This window comes from Chanodichthys erythropterus, chromosome 15 (genome assembly GCF_024489055.1).
Source record: "Chanodichthys erythropterus isolate Z2021 chromosome 15, ASM2448905v1, whole genome shotgun sequence".
NCBI classification, from domain to species: Eukaryota; Metazoa; Chordata; class Actinopteri; order Cypriniformes; family Xenocyprididae; genus Chanodichthys; species Chanodichthys erythropterus.
In genome coordinates this window covers 4,573,283-4,586,951 of record NC_090235.1, presented here as the reverse complement: position 1 = coordinate 4,586,951, position 13,669 = coordinate 4,573,283, and the positions used below count along the sequence as shown (strand labels likewise).

The 13,669-nt window shown below is 36.1% G+C and overlaps 1 protein-coding gene across 2 annotated transcripts; it reads left to right on the top strand.

Annotated features, from left to right (window-relative positions):
• Positions 1-1,988: 1,988 nt before the first annotated feature.
• On the top strand, positions 1,989-12,592 carry cacng6a (calcium channel, voltage-dependent, gamma subunit 6a). 2 transcript variants are annotated; one of them, XM_067412209.1, is made up of 5 exons: positions 1,989-2,119; positions 6,127-6,900; positions 6,998-7,072; positions 8,768-8,905; positions 10,783-12,592. In XM_067412209.1, the coding sequence occupies exons 2-5, from the start codon at positions 6,501-6,503 to the stop codon at positions 11,001-11,003; spliced, it is 834 nt and encodes a 277-aa protein (XP_067268310.1). In that variant the 5' UTR covers positions 1,989-2,119; positions 6,127-6,500; the 3' UTR covers positions 11,004-12,592. The 2 variants fall into 2 exon arrangements, with proteins under 2 accessions (XP_067268310.1, XP_067268312.1); XM_067412211.1 differs by having other exon boundaries at positions 2,002-2,119; positions 6,416-6,900.
• Positions 12,593-13,669: the final 1,077 nt, after the last annotated feature.

Sequence of the window (13,669 nt, the reverse complement as noted above, 5' to 3'; positions counted from 1 at the left end):
GACACTGTACAGTAGGCACCCCTCATGCACGTCCACAGTAATAATTCACTTGACATGCCACCATGACATCAAAAGTGGACTTTAAATTTGGCTAATAGGTTACACATAACTCACATTTAAATAGCATCTGTAAATAGATACTTTAACCACCCTACTTAGTTGTCAGTGAAATCTTGCATTGTGATATCAGGGACGTTCCTGTTTGCATTCCTGTTAAACAAATCTGTTGCCTTGTTCTCCATTTCCATTTGGTGAAACTGACACTTTACATTTTAAATGTGTTCTTGGTCTTATTGTAAATAGTTTATTAGTTTCTTCATAATCTATCATCAAATAAAATTATGTATGAGCTATTGAATGAAGCTACCTATTAGCCAGATAGTTACTGTATGTAGTCATTGTTTTAGCAAACTTGAAGGTCTAACTCCAATTTTATGACGCCAAAATGTAATGATATAACACCCAATATACATTAAATGAAATTTCACGGAAGAGGAATAGGGCCAAGCAATAATAAAAAAATAAAACCATCTCGAGATTAAAGTTGTTAAATTTCGAGAAAAATCTTGTTAAATTTCGAGAACAAAGTCGAAATAAAATGTTGAGAATAAACTCGTTAAATTTCGAGAAAAAAGTTGAGATAAAATGTTGAGAATAAACTTGATAAATTACGAGAAAAAAATAATTAAATTGAGAAAAAGTTGAGATAAAATGTTGAGAATAAACTCGATAAATTATGAGAAAAAAATAATTAAATTGAGAAAAAGTTGAGATAAAATGTTGAGAATAAACTTGTTAAATTACGAGAAAAAAGTCGAGATAAAATGTTGAGAATAAAGTCATTAAATTATGAGAAAAAAGTCATTAAATTACGAGAACAAAGACGTTAAATTACGAATTTGTTCTCATCATTTAACGACTTTTTTCTCGTAATTTAATGACTTTATTCTCAACATTTTATCTCGACTCTTTTCTCGAAATTTAATGACATTTTTCTCATAATTTAACAAATTTGTTCTCGTAATTTAATGACTTTATTCTCAAATATTTATCTCGACTTTTTTCTTGAAATTTAACGAGTTTTTTCTCGTAATTTAACGAGTTTAATCTCGAGATGGTTTTATTTTTTATTATTGCTTGGCCCTAATCCTCTTCCATAAAATGCAATGATGGCTTAAGCAAAATAAAAATAAATAAATAAATAAATAAAAGTCATTGTTTTAGCAATTAAGGTCTGACTCCAATTTTATAACACCCAAATATAATGATATAATTAATTCCTCACAATAATTCCTCAAATACAGACTAAATAATAAAAAAAACAGCTTTAGCAAAAGAATAATAAAAAATAAAATAATAAAATACAACATTTTTAAATTAAATTAACATACAAATTTTAAAAATACAAATAATTCCTTAACAAATAAAATAAAATAATTTGTTTGACCTGCATTGTTTTAGCAGATCTACAGGTACAATTTTATAATTAAATTGTCTAAATAATTTAATAATAATAATAATAAGTTAGACATAGGCACTGTAGAAGTTTTACTTCTTTGTGCTGTGCAGGCAGTATAAACCAATACTTAAAGTAAATTTCAATGCTTGAAATACTGTCACTGCTTCAGGATTCCAGGCCTCATTTTCCCAGAATTACCCTCACAAACACCCATAGACATGCATGCTGTAACCTCAACTCTTGAGTGGGCTCAGTGCCATGCTTTTTAATATCATTAACAGGTGGCTTTCTAAAATAGAATCAAGAAATGCTCACACATGTACTCGCACACATAGCAACGCAAGGAGATACAACCATCATGCTAGCATGGAGACGCACACTGAAATCTCTCAGAGACATTCAGCAGGGCAGCCATGAAGTAACAATTGACAGACAGACTAGACCCAATGCCAACGACCCTAAAAAAAAAAAAAAAAAATCATTGATATCATTATGCCCGGACATGGGCGTGATCTTTTTCAGACGCAAACAACCCCCCACCCCCAACTCACGGTGTACCATGTCGATGTCCTCCCTCTTTAAAGCCCTCTTGTGTACTTTCTGTCCGTCTCAGAGAAAACCCCTCTGCAAACCGGCCTTCACGTATTCGACACTCGACAGGTCAGCTGCTTGTTTGTGCTGTTGTGATTCACTGTAGAAGTACTTGCTTTGTCAACACTGCTAAGTTACAATTAAAAGGAATAATATTTGTTTTGTTGCAAAAGAAATTTAATTCTTGTCAGTCTGGAGCTTATTACTAATATATGCTTGCTTGACCATCAAGTCATGTTTAATGTTTTTTTCTCTCTTTAGTATATAGTATTACTGTTTTTTTTTTCACATACTGTATGCTGTGGTTCACATCTGAAAGATTTTGGTTAGTATTTTCTGCAAGCTAATTTAATGAAGTCAATTAAGCACTGCATGAAATATTTTTAGATGTCGCATTTTATATACAGAGAAATTAGCTTTATTGCAGCATAAATGGTATAATGAAAGCATTCAAATGAAAGCATTTAATGAAAGCATTCAAATAAAGTGTAACATTTACTTTGTTACTATTAAATCAAACAAGTAAAGGTTTTTGCTGATTATTGAAAAAAATATAAAAGGTCAACAATTTACTTTATTTATTGGTGGTGGGTGGTGCTGAAGGGTTCTATAGTAAGACCAAATCAAAATCATGGGGGTTTGTTGTGATGCTCAGCAGCACAACAACAACAACAGCAACAACAAATCATTTAATGGTGCCATCGAATGGAAAATTGAATTTACCTTGTTGAATAACAAGAGTTTAGTACATGGAAATGACATACAGTGAGTCTCAAACACCATTGTTTCCTCCTTCTTATATAAATCTCATTTGTTTAAAAGACCTCAGAGAAACAGGCGAATCTCAACATAACACCGACTGTTACGTAACAGTCGGGATTATTAATATGTACGCCCCCAATTTTTGCCCATGTTCAAGGCATTAGACAAGGGCAGCCAGTATTAACATCTGGATCTGTGCACAGCTGAATCATCAGACTAGGAAAGCAAGCAAGGAAAACAGCGAAAAATGGCAGATGGAGCGATAATAACTGACATGATCCATGATAACATGATATTTTTAGTGATATTTGTATAAGTGAGATTTGTATTAGTGATAATTGTCTTTCTAAATGTTTCGTTAGCATGTTGCTAATGTACTGTTAAATGTGGTTAAAGTTACCATTGTTTTTTACTGTATTCATGGAGACAAGACTGTCATTATTTTCATTTTTTAAACACTTGCAGTCTGTATAATTCATAAACACAACTTCATTCTTTATAAATCTCTCCAACAGTATAGCATTAGCCGTTAGCCACGGAGCACAGTCTCAAACTCATTCAGAATCAAATGTAAACATCCAAATAAATACTATACTCACATGATCGGATGTATGCATGCAGCATGCATGACGAACACTTTGTAAAGATCCATTTTGAGGGTTATATTAGCTGTGTGAACTTTGTTTATGCTGTTTAAGGCAAGCGCGAGCTCCGGGGGTGGGGAGCGTGAGCAATTAAAGGGGCCACAGCCTGAATTGATGCATTTCTAATTATGCCCCAAAATAGGCAGTTAAAAAAATGTATTAAAAAAAAATCTATGGGGTATTTTGAGCTGAAACTTCACAGACACATTCAGGGGAAACCTTGAACTTATATTAAATCTTGTAAAAAAACGTTCGATGGCACCTTTAACAATCATGCTGATAACTACCTACATTGGCTAAAAAAAGCCAAGTATATGGGTCACTGACGAATAAGGTTTTTAAAAGTGTAAAAAAAAAAAAAAAAACATAATGGAGATATAATTAATTTTGAATTTTTATTCAGTGTTAACAATGCAATTATGTGTTTTTTATAATCAATTAACACTGCTTTTGTCATTTGTTACAAGATAGATGAAATTTGTCACCAAAAAAGTCATTAAGTTTAACCAAAATTATGGTTTTACCGAATGATACCGAACAATGCTAACATGCTGATATCTAGCTAACTAGCTAACAAAAGGACAATCAAACCTTTTATATTTAGTACAAGTTAAGGTTATTTAGTAAAATATTACAACAACTTTAATGTTTTATAGCAGTTGTACCGAATGACCTGGGGCCCGTTTCAATAAGGAGGTTCAACTAACTCTGAGTTGACTTACTCTGAGATGGGAAACTCTGAGTTTTCTGTTTCAGAACAGCTGAATTGAGTTAGTTCAATCGACTCTGAGTAGGTAGACTGAGTTAAGCACGTGCACCACGACTATGAAAAGCCATCATCAATGAAGCTCTGATATTCCGATTCACCATGGCAACAGCGTATGACAAAATGACATCTGCATACTTCAGAGTCAATGCAAGTTTAATTCTTACCACTGTTATATTATCAAAGGTGAAAACTGGTAGAATGGTAAGTTATTGACATCCGACACACTACTGTCTACACCACTGCAGCTACAAGAGCAGCGGAGCTACTGTAAATTTGCACTTAGTAATAGACACTCCAAATAATCTTGTTTTCCGTTTGCATTGAGATTATTTTAATTACCACACTGGCAGATATTGATATTTTTACTTAAATAAAATGCACTTAATTTAGACCCCCCCCCCCAGGAAACAAGTATCTAAATATCTTATATTATTTTCTTATATGCAAAATCCATCTTTATTTAAGTATTTTTAGATATTTGTACTTGAAATAGGACAAAAAATACTCAGTACAAAAATCATTTTTCCAGTTTGAATGAATGAGTGAACTATTTAAACATCACTTGCACTTTAAAAAGAGGGAGGAGACCGAAGGAAACTCTGGGTTTACCGAAGAAAACCTGCTCCTGACCAGGTTAGATTCACAGAGTAAGATACCATGGTAACTGACTCTGAGTATAAGTTACCTCTCTTTCAGAAACGGGCTTAATTTCCCTGCTTTCTCGGGTTTGACATACCTCCCATTCTGAAACAGAAAACCCAGAGTTTCTCTCATTTCAGGGTTAACATACTCAGAGTTCTCACTTAACCTCCTTTCTGAAACGGACCCCTGATGTTTCGGGACATGCTTATGAGCAAGTGAAAACATACATTTTTCAAATAGCTAAAAGAGAGTTAGTTACTTTGCTTCATGACCATGTGGTCCTTTGCAGATGTCTAAATGATGTCACATCCTGTCACATGATATTGACCATATGACTTGATCTAAAATGGTCCCTTTATATTGGTTACTCTAAATGACAATGAAATTAATTTTTCCGGACTTTCTTTCTCATAACAAAGCAATGACTTCTACGCATAATTTTTATAACATTCTGCACTATGTTGAAATATGATTTTATAAAATCATGCTAGAATAACAAATATATACATTTATTACATTTTAAGATATTTTAATCACAAATGAAATGGCTGTATTGTCCTTTGGACGGGTAAACCGAATGATCAAAATCTTTAAAATGCCTTTATATATACACAATATAATTAAAACCTTTTGGATTCAACAAAAGAGATCTAGTTGTATGACCTTACATACTTTGGATGTAATATCTTTGTTTATTTTTATTTTTATTATTATTATTATTCAGGCCTTTGTGCAAAAAAATTACCCAACGTCATTGACCTCCGTTCAAAAGTTTGGAGTTGGTATGATTTTTTAAAAAAAGTTGCTCACCAATGCTGCATTTATTTGATCAAAAACACAGTAAAGAGAGTTATATTGTGAAATATTATTAAAATTTAAAATAGCTGTTTTCAATTTTCATACATTTTAAAATATAATTTATTCCTGTTATGGCAAAACTGAATTTTCACCAGACTTCAGTGTCACATGATCCATCAGAAATCATTCTAATATGCTGATTTAGGGCTCAAAAAAACATTTATTATTATTACTATTATCAAATGTTGGAAAGAGTTGTCCTGCTTAATATATTATCACAATATATTCCCACTATTCTCAATTCAGTTCTCAATTCTGTAGTTCAACGACTAGTAATATATATATATATATATATATATATATATATATATATATATATATTTATATATATATATGCTCTTCCATTTCATAAAACTGTGCTTAAGTTTGATTTTCTGTTTCATCATATTCTTAATTTTTAGAGTAACCAGTCTGACCAACCCCTGACTTCATCACCTCCTCCACATCATTCACATCTTCAAGCTTAGGGCTAAATTGTGTGAATGGGCAATGCCTGCAACTCCCAGCATCCTTCAGCTGTCTATCTGGCCTTAACGCCTCCATTATTAACATCCTCTTCTGACGAAGCCTTCCTCACCTCTACATTAGAAACACACTAGACTAGATTGATCTTGCTGGATCAATCTAACTCAGACCTCTCCAGCACTAACTGTCTTTGTTTGTCCTCTCATCTGATTATTTTGTTCTCAGTCATCTACGAAGACTTAAATGTCCTTTCAAAATAAGCCGCTGTCTCTTATTCACTTATTTGGATCTCTAAAGCTGCAAATCAATCATGTGGTCCACGTTCATCGTGCAGGATGAAGAGGTAAGGACAGGGAATGCATCTTCTGGGGTACACCAACCTTCCTGTGCGCTGGATGGGTTTTTGGGATCACGGGGCGGCAGACGCAAGCGCCGACATAGAACACACCCCAGTTCCGCAGATGGAATTAGTGAAAACCAAGAGGGCAAAATCAAGCTGACGTTATTCTTGGCTGTAACCGGCATCCTGCTCACTGTGCTCGGTGTGGGCACAGAGTTCTGGGTGGAACTTACACCATCCAAAAGCTTCTACAACAATCAGACTTGTCTGGTAGCACATTATGGCTTATGGAAATGCTGTACCAAGACATTCTGGGTGTCAGATATGGACACAAAGCAGGAGATCTGTGGGCATTTGCACTTACAGGGAGGTAAGAGCTTTTGTAAAAAAAAAAAATGTCTCAACTTGAGTGGAAGCATTATGAATAATCCGCTAGAATAACATCACCTTTCTGGATCCCATTATAGAATCCAATTGCACCTTCTTTAAGTTCTACACCACTGGAGAAAACATTGTCCTATTTCAGAAAACGCCAGAAAAGAGTGAGTCATCGCACATCCCCCTCTCTGTTTTTAGATCCGGTAGCACTAATGTGTCTTTCTTTGTGTCGTCGCTGAGTGCTGACCCCTATTTATACATTTTTAACAAAAATATGATACTTAAATGTTGCATGAGCAACGAAAAATAGCATAATATGAATAAAATCAACTAAAATGAAACATTACATTGCTAACAGAAAATGATTCTTGAGGTGTTTTGTACCACTTTTCTAGCCTGGATACCAGCCGAACTTAGCCCCGCCCACAACATTTTGAGGTCGGGGAGTTCGGTCTAGACTCGATCCATAGAGGAGTAATTATGCCTGAACAGAAACTGTTCGGACCAATCACATTTGTCAGGGCGATGATTGACATATTATCACCAGAAACGTAATCAGCCACGTCATCAAAGAGCGCTTGGGTTGAATTAGTTTACAATAATGATGGCTGTTGTTGAAGAACTGAGATGTGTAGATTCCGCCATCGCGTCCGCTATAGAAGATATCGACAGCGCATTTATTGGCAAGTACTCCGTGTATACTTATTCTTTTTACAAAACCGGCAAAGATTGTTCACGCTCATCTTCTACTAGTTCCAGCATGTGTGCAGCTGAGTTCTGTTGACAACTATGCGTCGCTCAACATACATCACTTACTCTGTAGCTCTGAATGGTTGTAGGTCTATCCAATTGAGATCTTTCCTGGATCGGTTGAAATACGCCCCCATAATCAAAGCCCAATGGCGCAGTATCAGACTCATATTCGAACTAGAATTGAGTATGACCACGTCAGGCTACCACTTTTCAGTACCACTTTAAAATAAAATAAGGTTTCAATAGTTAAAGGGATAGCTCACCCAAAACTGAAAATTTGATGTTTATCTGCTTACCCCCAGTGCATCCAAGATGTAGAGGACTTTTTTTCTTCAGTCGAACGCAAATTATGATTTTTAACTGCAACCGCTGCCGTCTGTCAGTCAAATAATAGCAGTGATTGGGAACTTGAACAATAAGAGTCGAAAAAACTTCCATAGACAAATCCAAATTAAACCCTGCGGCTCGTGACGGCACATTGATGTCCTAAGACACGAAACGATCGGTTTGTGCGAGAAACCGAACAGTATTTATATAATTTTTTACCTCTAATACACCACTATGTCCAACTTCGTTCAACTTCCGGTTAGTGAGGTCTGATCGCGCTCTGACAACGGAAGTGATGTCTCGCGCTCATTGAAGTATATGGGCGAGACATCACTTCCGTCATCACAACGCGTTTTTTGACCTCACTAACAGGAAGCTAACTAGCTTAACAAAGATGAATAAATACTGTAACAAATGTATTGCTCATTGTAAGCTAATGTTGGTTAATTAACGCTAACTAATGGAACCTTATTATAAACTGTTACCAAATTTTCTAAGAACCTCTGAATCATATTTAAAGGTAACATTGTGCTAATTAAAAAGATTAATGATTATTACTTTTAAGAAATTTCATTACAATTATGTACTCTTACTGTATAAGTGTCTTGAAATGGAAAAACCTCAGTTCAAGAGCTCATGGCAGCCAAACCATCTAAAAACCTTATAGATTGCACCTTTAAATCAAAATATTGTCTGTCTGTTAATTCAGCTCAGCAGATGTGTGCATTATGCCATCATATCATTGCTATTTGCTGATTAAAACCCTTTTCCATCTTCAGATCTGACAGTAGCATCGGCCATGTTTGCTATCATTAGTCTTTTCCTGATGGTGATGGGATCTATCTGCATTATCATGGCAGTGAGCAAAGGTGTTCAGTTCTTCTTGAAGCCAGCCGCAGTTTGCTTCATTCTGTCAGGTAACATTATTATGCTATTGGCTAACATCTTTAAGCTTAGAACTACACTGTACACATGCATTTTTCCTGATGCTTTTATCCAAAATAACTTTCGGTGCATTTAAGGTGTACATTTTGCCAGGAGCACTTCTCCTTTGCTGAAATAATCCATCCACCTCACAGGGGTGGCATATCAAGATGCTGATTAGACAGCATGATTATTTAACAGGTGTGCCTTAGGTTGGCCACAATAAAAGGACACTTTAATATGCAGTTTTACTGTATTAGGGGGTCCAAAAACCAGTCAGTATCTGGTGTGACCACCATTTGCCTCACGCAGTGCAACACATCTCCTTCGCATAGAGTTGATCAGGTTGTTGATTGTGGCCTGTGGAATGTTGGTCCACTCCTCTTCAATGGCTGTGCGAAGTTGCTGGATATTGGCAGGAACTGGAACACGCTGTCATATACGTTGATCCAGAGCATCCCAAACATGCTCAATGGGTGACATGTCCTGTGAGTATGCTGGCCATGCAAGAACTGGGATGTTTTCAGCTTCCAGGAATTGTGTACAGATCCTTGCAACATGGGGCCGTGCATTATCATGCTGCAACATGATGTGATGGTTGTGGATGTATGGCACAACAATGGGCCTCAGGATCTCATCACGGGATCTATGTGCATTCAAAATGGCATCAATAAAATGCACCTGTTTTTGTTGTCCATAATATATGCATGCCCATACCATAACCCCACCGCCATCATGGGCCACTCGATCCACAACGTTGACATCAGCAAACCGCTCACCCACACGACGCCATACACGCTGTCTGCCATCTGCCCTGTACAGTGAAAACCGGGATTCATCCGTGAAGAAAACACCTCTTCAAAGTGCCAGACGCCATCGAATGTGAGCATTTGCCCACTCAAGTCGGTTACGGGTGGCTGGTCTCAGATTATCTTGGAGGTGAAGATGCTGGATGTGGAGGTCCTGGGCTGGTGTGGTTACATGTGGTCTGCGGTTGAGGCCGGTTTGATGTACTGACGGCTTATGGTTGAGAAATTAACATTCAATTCACGGGCAACAGCTCTGGTGGACATTCCTGCAGTCAGCATGCCAATTGCACGCTCCCTTAAAACTTGTAACATCTGTAGCATTGTGTGATAAAACTGCACATCTTAGAGTGGCCTTTTATTGTGGCCAGCCTAAGGCACACCTGTGCAATAATCATGCTGTCTAATCAGCATCTTGATATGCCACAGCTGTGAGGTGGATGGATTATCTCGGCAAAGGAGAAGTGATTTGTGAACAATATTTGAGAGAAATAGGCCTTTTGTGTACACAGCAAAAAGTCTTAGATCTTTGAGTTCATTTAATGAAAAATGGGGGCAAAAACAAAAGTGTTGCATTTATAATTTTGTTCAATGTATGTATGCTGGCAGTATGCTGGCCAGTAGTTGGCGAGGTCACTTTGTAAAAGAAAAACTATATGCCTATAAACTGAACACATAAAATTCATGCACATGATGTCACCATTTTCACAAATTCAGAACATGGAGATAATTATATCTTTAAAACTTGCAATTTGAAACACTTTTTTTCAAAAGTCTGCCCATTTCTGCCCATGTTTTAAGTATGTCATTATCCAAACAGATTCAAAAAGAGCATTGAGGTCTTGAAACAAAACTTATTTTCAAAAAAAGTGCAAGATTACACTAATATAACAGACAGATTTGGTTAAATGAACACTGAAGAGCAGAACTAGCCAACAATGCATGCTAACACTTATCCTCCATGGTGATTCAGAAAGAGCAAGGCAATTCCAGATTACAGATAAAAGCCAAGAAACATACATTTGCACACATCTGATTTTCTTTTTTCCTCTGTCTCTCAACAGGTGTCTTAATCTTCATCTGCCTCATAGTTTTCCACCAATCAGTGCTTTCATACTTAGCAAGTGACCAATCCATACCTCTACACCATGAAATGTCATGGTCAGTGACGTGTGTGGGCTGCGCAGGGGCTCTGGTTGTTGTTGCTGGGGTCTTGTTCTTGGTCCTTGCTCTTCCATACAGTCCATGGGAAAAGTGCTTACCTAAGAAGAACAGTGACATCTAGTAGTGTGGAGACTGACTCATTCAGTTTTCACTGAATCCTATTGATAATGTGGCACAGATAACAGCAGTATTCTAATACATTCTGGTGAATTTGGGAAACAAAGGATTCATGAACTTACACACAAACATGGTGGTTAGCAATGTGATTATAGATGAGTTGGCACTGGAGAGTATACTGCTGGAAATGTAACAGGAGGTGGCCCAGACATTTTAGCAGATTATATGTACCATTAGGATGGAATGGTTCAGTAAATATCGAGCCTAAAAACTAACATATATTAGTTCATATACCAGAACAGCTCAATAATCTTTTGTGTAAAACTTGTGTGCAATATTTAATTTTTTTGTTGTTGAACTATTCCTTTTATTTGTTTGTTTTAAAATTTTATAATGTATATGTTCTGTATGACAAATATAATATAGCATAACAATTGATGCTGTATATATTAGTTGACTTTATATACTGGAGGGGCTGTTTAGAAAATGTATAAAATCTAGTACTATAATTTTGCAATAGTTTTGGAATTTTGCTAAAATATAATTGTTGTGTAAATGTCTTAATTGACATGATTGGGTTTCCAGAGGCAAAGTAAAATGGACCGTAACTTTACAATTGTAAGTAACAGAAATTAAACTAATTTATGCTTTTATATTTAAGTTGATGCAGTGATTTGCAAGTTTTGACCTAGTCTTGGCAAGGTACATCCCCCAAACACCTACATTTTCTCCTTCATTATGTAACTGTTATAAACCTGTTATAAACCTGTTATTTTTTGTACATATGGTGGAGGAAATAAGTGATCCACTTGGAATCCACAACAAAGAAGCTTAAGATACATCAATGAATTTATTCTGCTGCTGATCGACACTGATTATTTATTAACAGCAGTGCCTTGAAGCAACGTGAAGACAGCACTCACTTTCTGTTTTTTTTTCTCTCTTTTTTTAAGTAGTAGACAAAACTGTGCACACTGCTGTGCAGCACTGTCAATAAATCATAAATAAAGTGATTATTTACAGGAACTTTAAATGTTCTGGCTGATTTGCAGCAGCATAGGTACATACTGAGAAAGTGAAATTAGAAAAAGATACGTGCTAGCTTAAACTGTAGAAATATGTTGTAAAAGTCACAGACTTTAGTCTTTCAGGAGAAATTTCAGTTACATAATGATGCTTCTAGCCATATTGAAAATCTCATTTTCTGTTTTATGTGGTTTAGTCTGGCAGCTGACAGTGCCAATGAAAAGCCCAGTTGAATCATCACCAGTTTTGACCAGCCCTTTTCATCTGGAGGTGGTCGCTTGATGACGGCAGGAGATGAACTCAAATCTAAAGCATTAATTAAAAGCTCCAACGTCTACTGCTGCTGCTCCTGCTGCTTCTCATTGTGAGCGCTGACACTGATGCTGATCTAGAATCAGTTATTGAAAGTGTTAGTGGAAAGCAGATCATAATAATGAGAAACTTTCATTGTTGGCTGCCTCTGGTGCATGACAGAAATAGCTTTCCTACTGAGTTGGGCTGGATTATGCAACAATCCAAACTAGGAATGCATTGGTTTAAAAGTCTAACTTTGAGTGTTTTATTTAATTTATTAATGTGACCTTTATATTTTATATATATATATATATATATATATATATATATATATATATATATATATATATATATATATATATATATATATATATATATTTATTTATTTATTTGAATTATTTGTAGGCTACAGACTGGTGTGTTTTTGCAGCTTTGCCTTTCAGTGTTTTTTCCCGTCTTGCAAAACTGGGCAAATTTTTTCTAATTAATACTGTAAATATTTTCGGTGTCTTCTTGGTATAAGTTCTGTTATTATTATTATCAGTTCTGGTTTTGGTTCACTAATTCATTTGATAAAGATTAAACATAGTCTATGCTGCGTCATGGCATTGAACCTATGGACACTTCCACGTGAGCCGTTGTCTGAAGCATGTGTCTACACATGTCAATCTGATTGGTCGAAGTGTAGTATGTCACTGAAACTATAAATGGATGTCTGAAATATGTATTATCAGCTTCTTTGTCTTCAGAAACTGCATGTTTGCTGAGTGTGTGTTGCTTTCTTTGCTGTGAAAAACTGTATGGTTTGTCTTTAGACTAGGAAGTAGAAAAATGTATCTAAAGTTTAATCCGTGTGCTCTATATGGGTGAGTAGCATGCAAGGTCATTTCTTGATGATGCCAACAGGCAAGCGGGTGCTTCCGCAGAGCATCTCCCTCAATCTGCCACATTCGAGGAGATGTTGTTACCCTTGTTACGTTACTCAAGTTACTCAAGTCTCGATTAAACTAATGAACAAAGAGCAGTCAGTCGTTTGAAGCTGGACAACCTCTTCCTCACCTCCGGTAGAGAAAAACCTTCCTGTCCTCATCTATTTTTCCCTGACCTCCATACTAAGGTGTTGATGGTTTGGAAGAATCCGTACTCCGCTCAAGTGCATAACCAGGCCACTTCTACCAACTCTGCAGTAAACTGGATGTGCGAGCATGGGTACAGGACAATACTGAAAATGGAAGAGATGCTTGTGGGCTATCTGTCCCACTCATGCACACCATTGTGGAGGAAAACTGCCTTACCCTCAAAGCCCTGTATACAGGGTAACGTCTAATCTTGTGTGTTAGGTATATGCAG

Coding starts and splice junctions, on each gene's coding strand:
- cacng6a (XM_067412209.1), top strand. CDS start 6,501: ATGTGGTCCACGTTCATCGTGCAGGATGAAGAGGTAAGGACAGGGAAT. Junction 6,901..6,997: donor GCATTTGCACTTACAGGGAG/GTAAGAGCTTTT, acceptor ATCCCATTATAG/AATCCAATTGCACCTTCTTT. Junction 8,906..10,782: donor AGTTTGCTTCATTCTGTCAG/GTAACATTATTA, acceptor GTCTCTCAACAG/GTGTCTTAATCTTCATCTGC.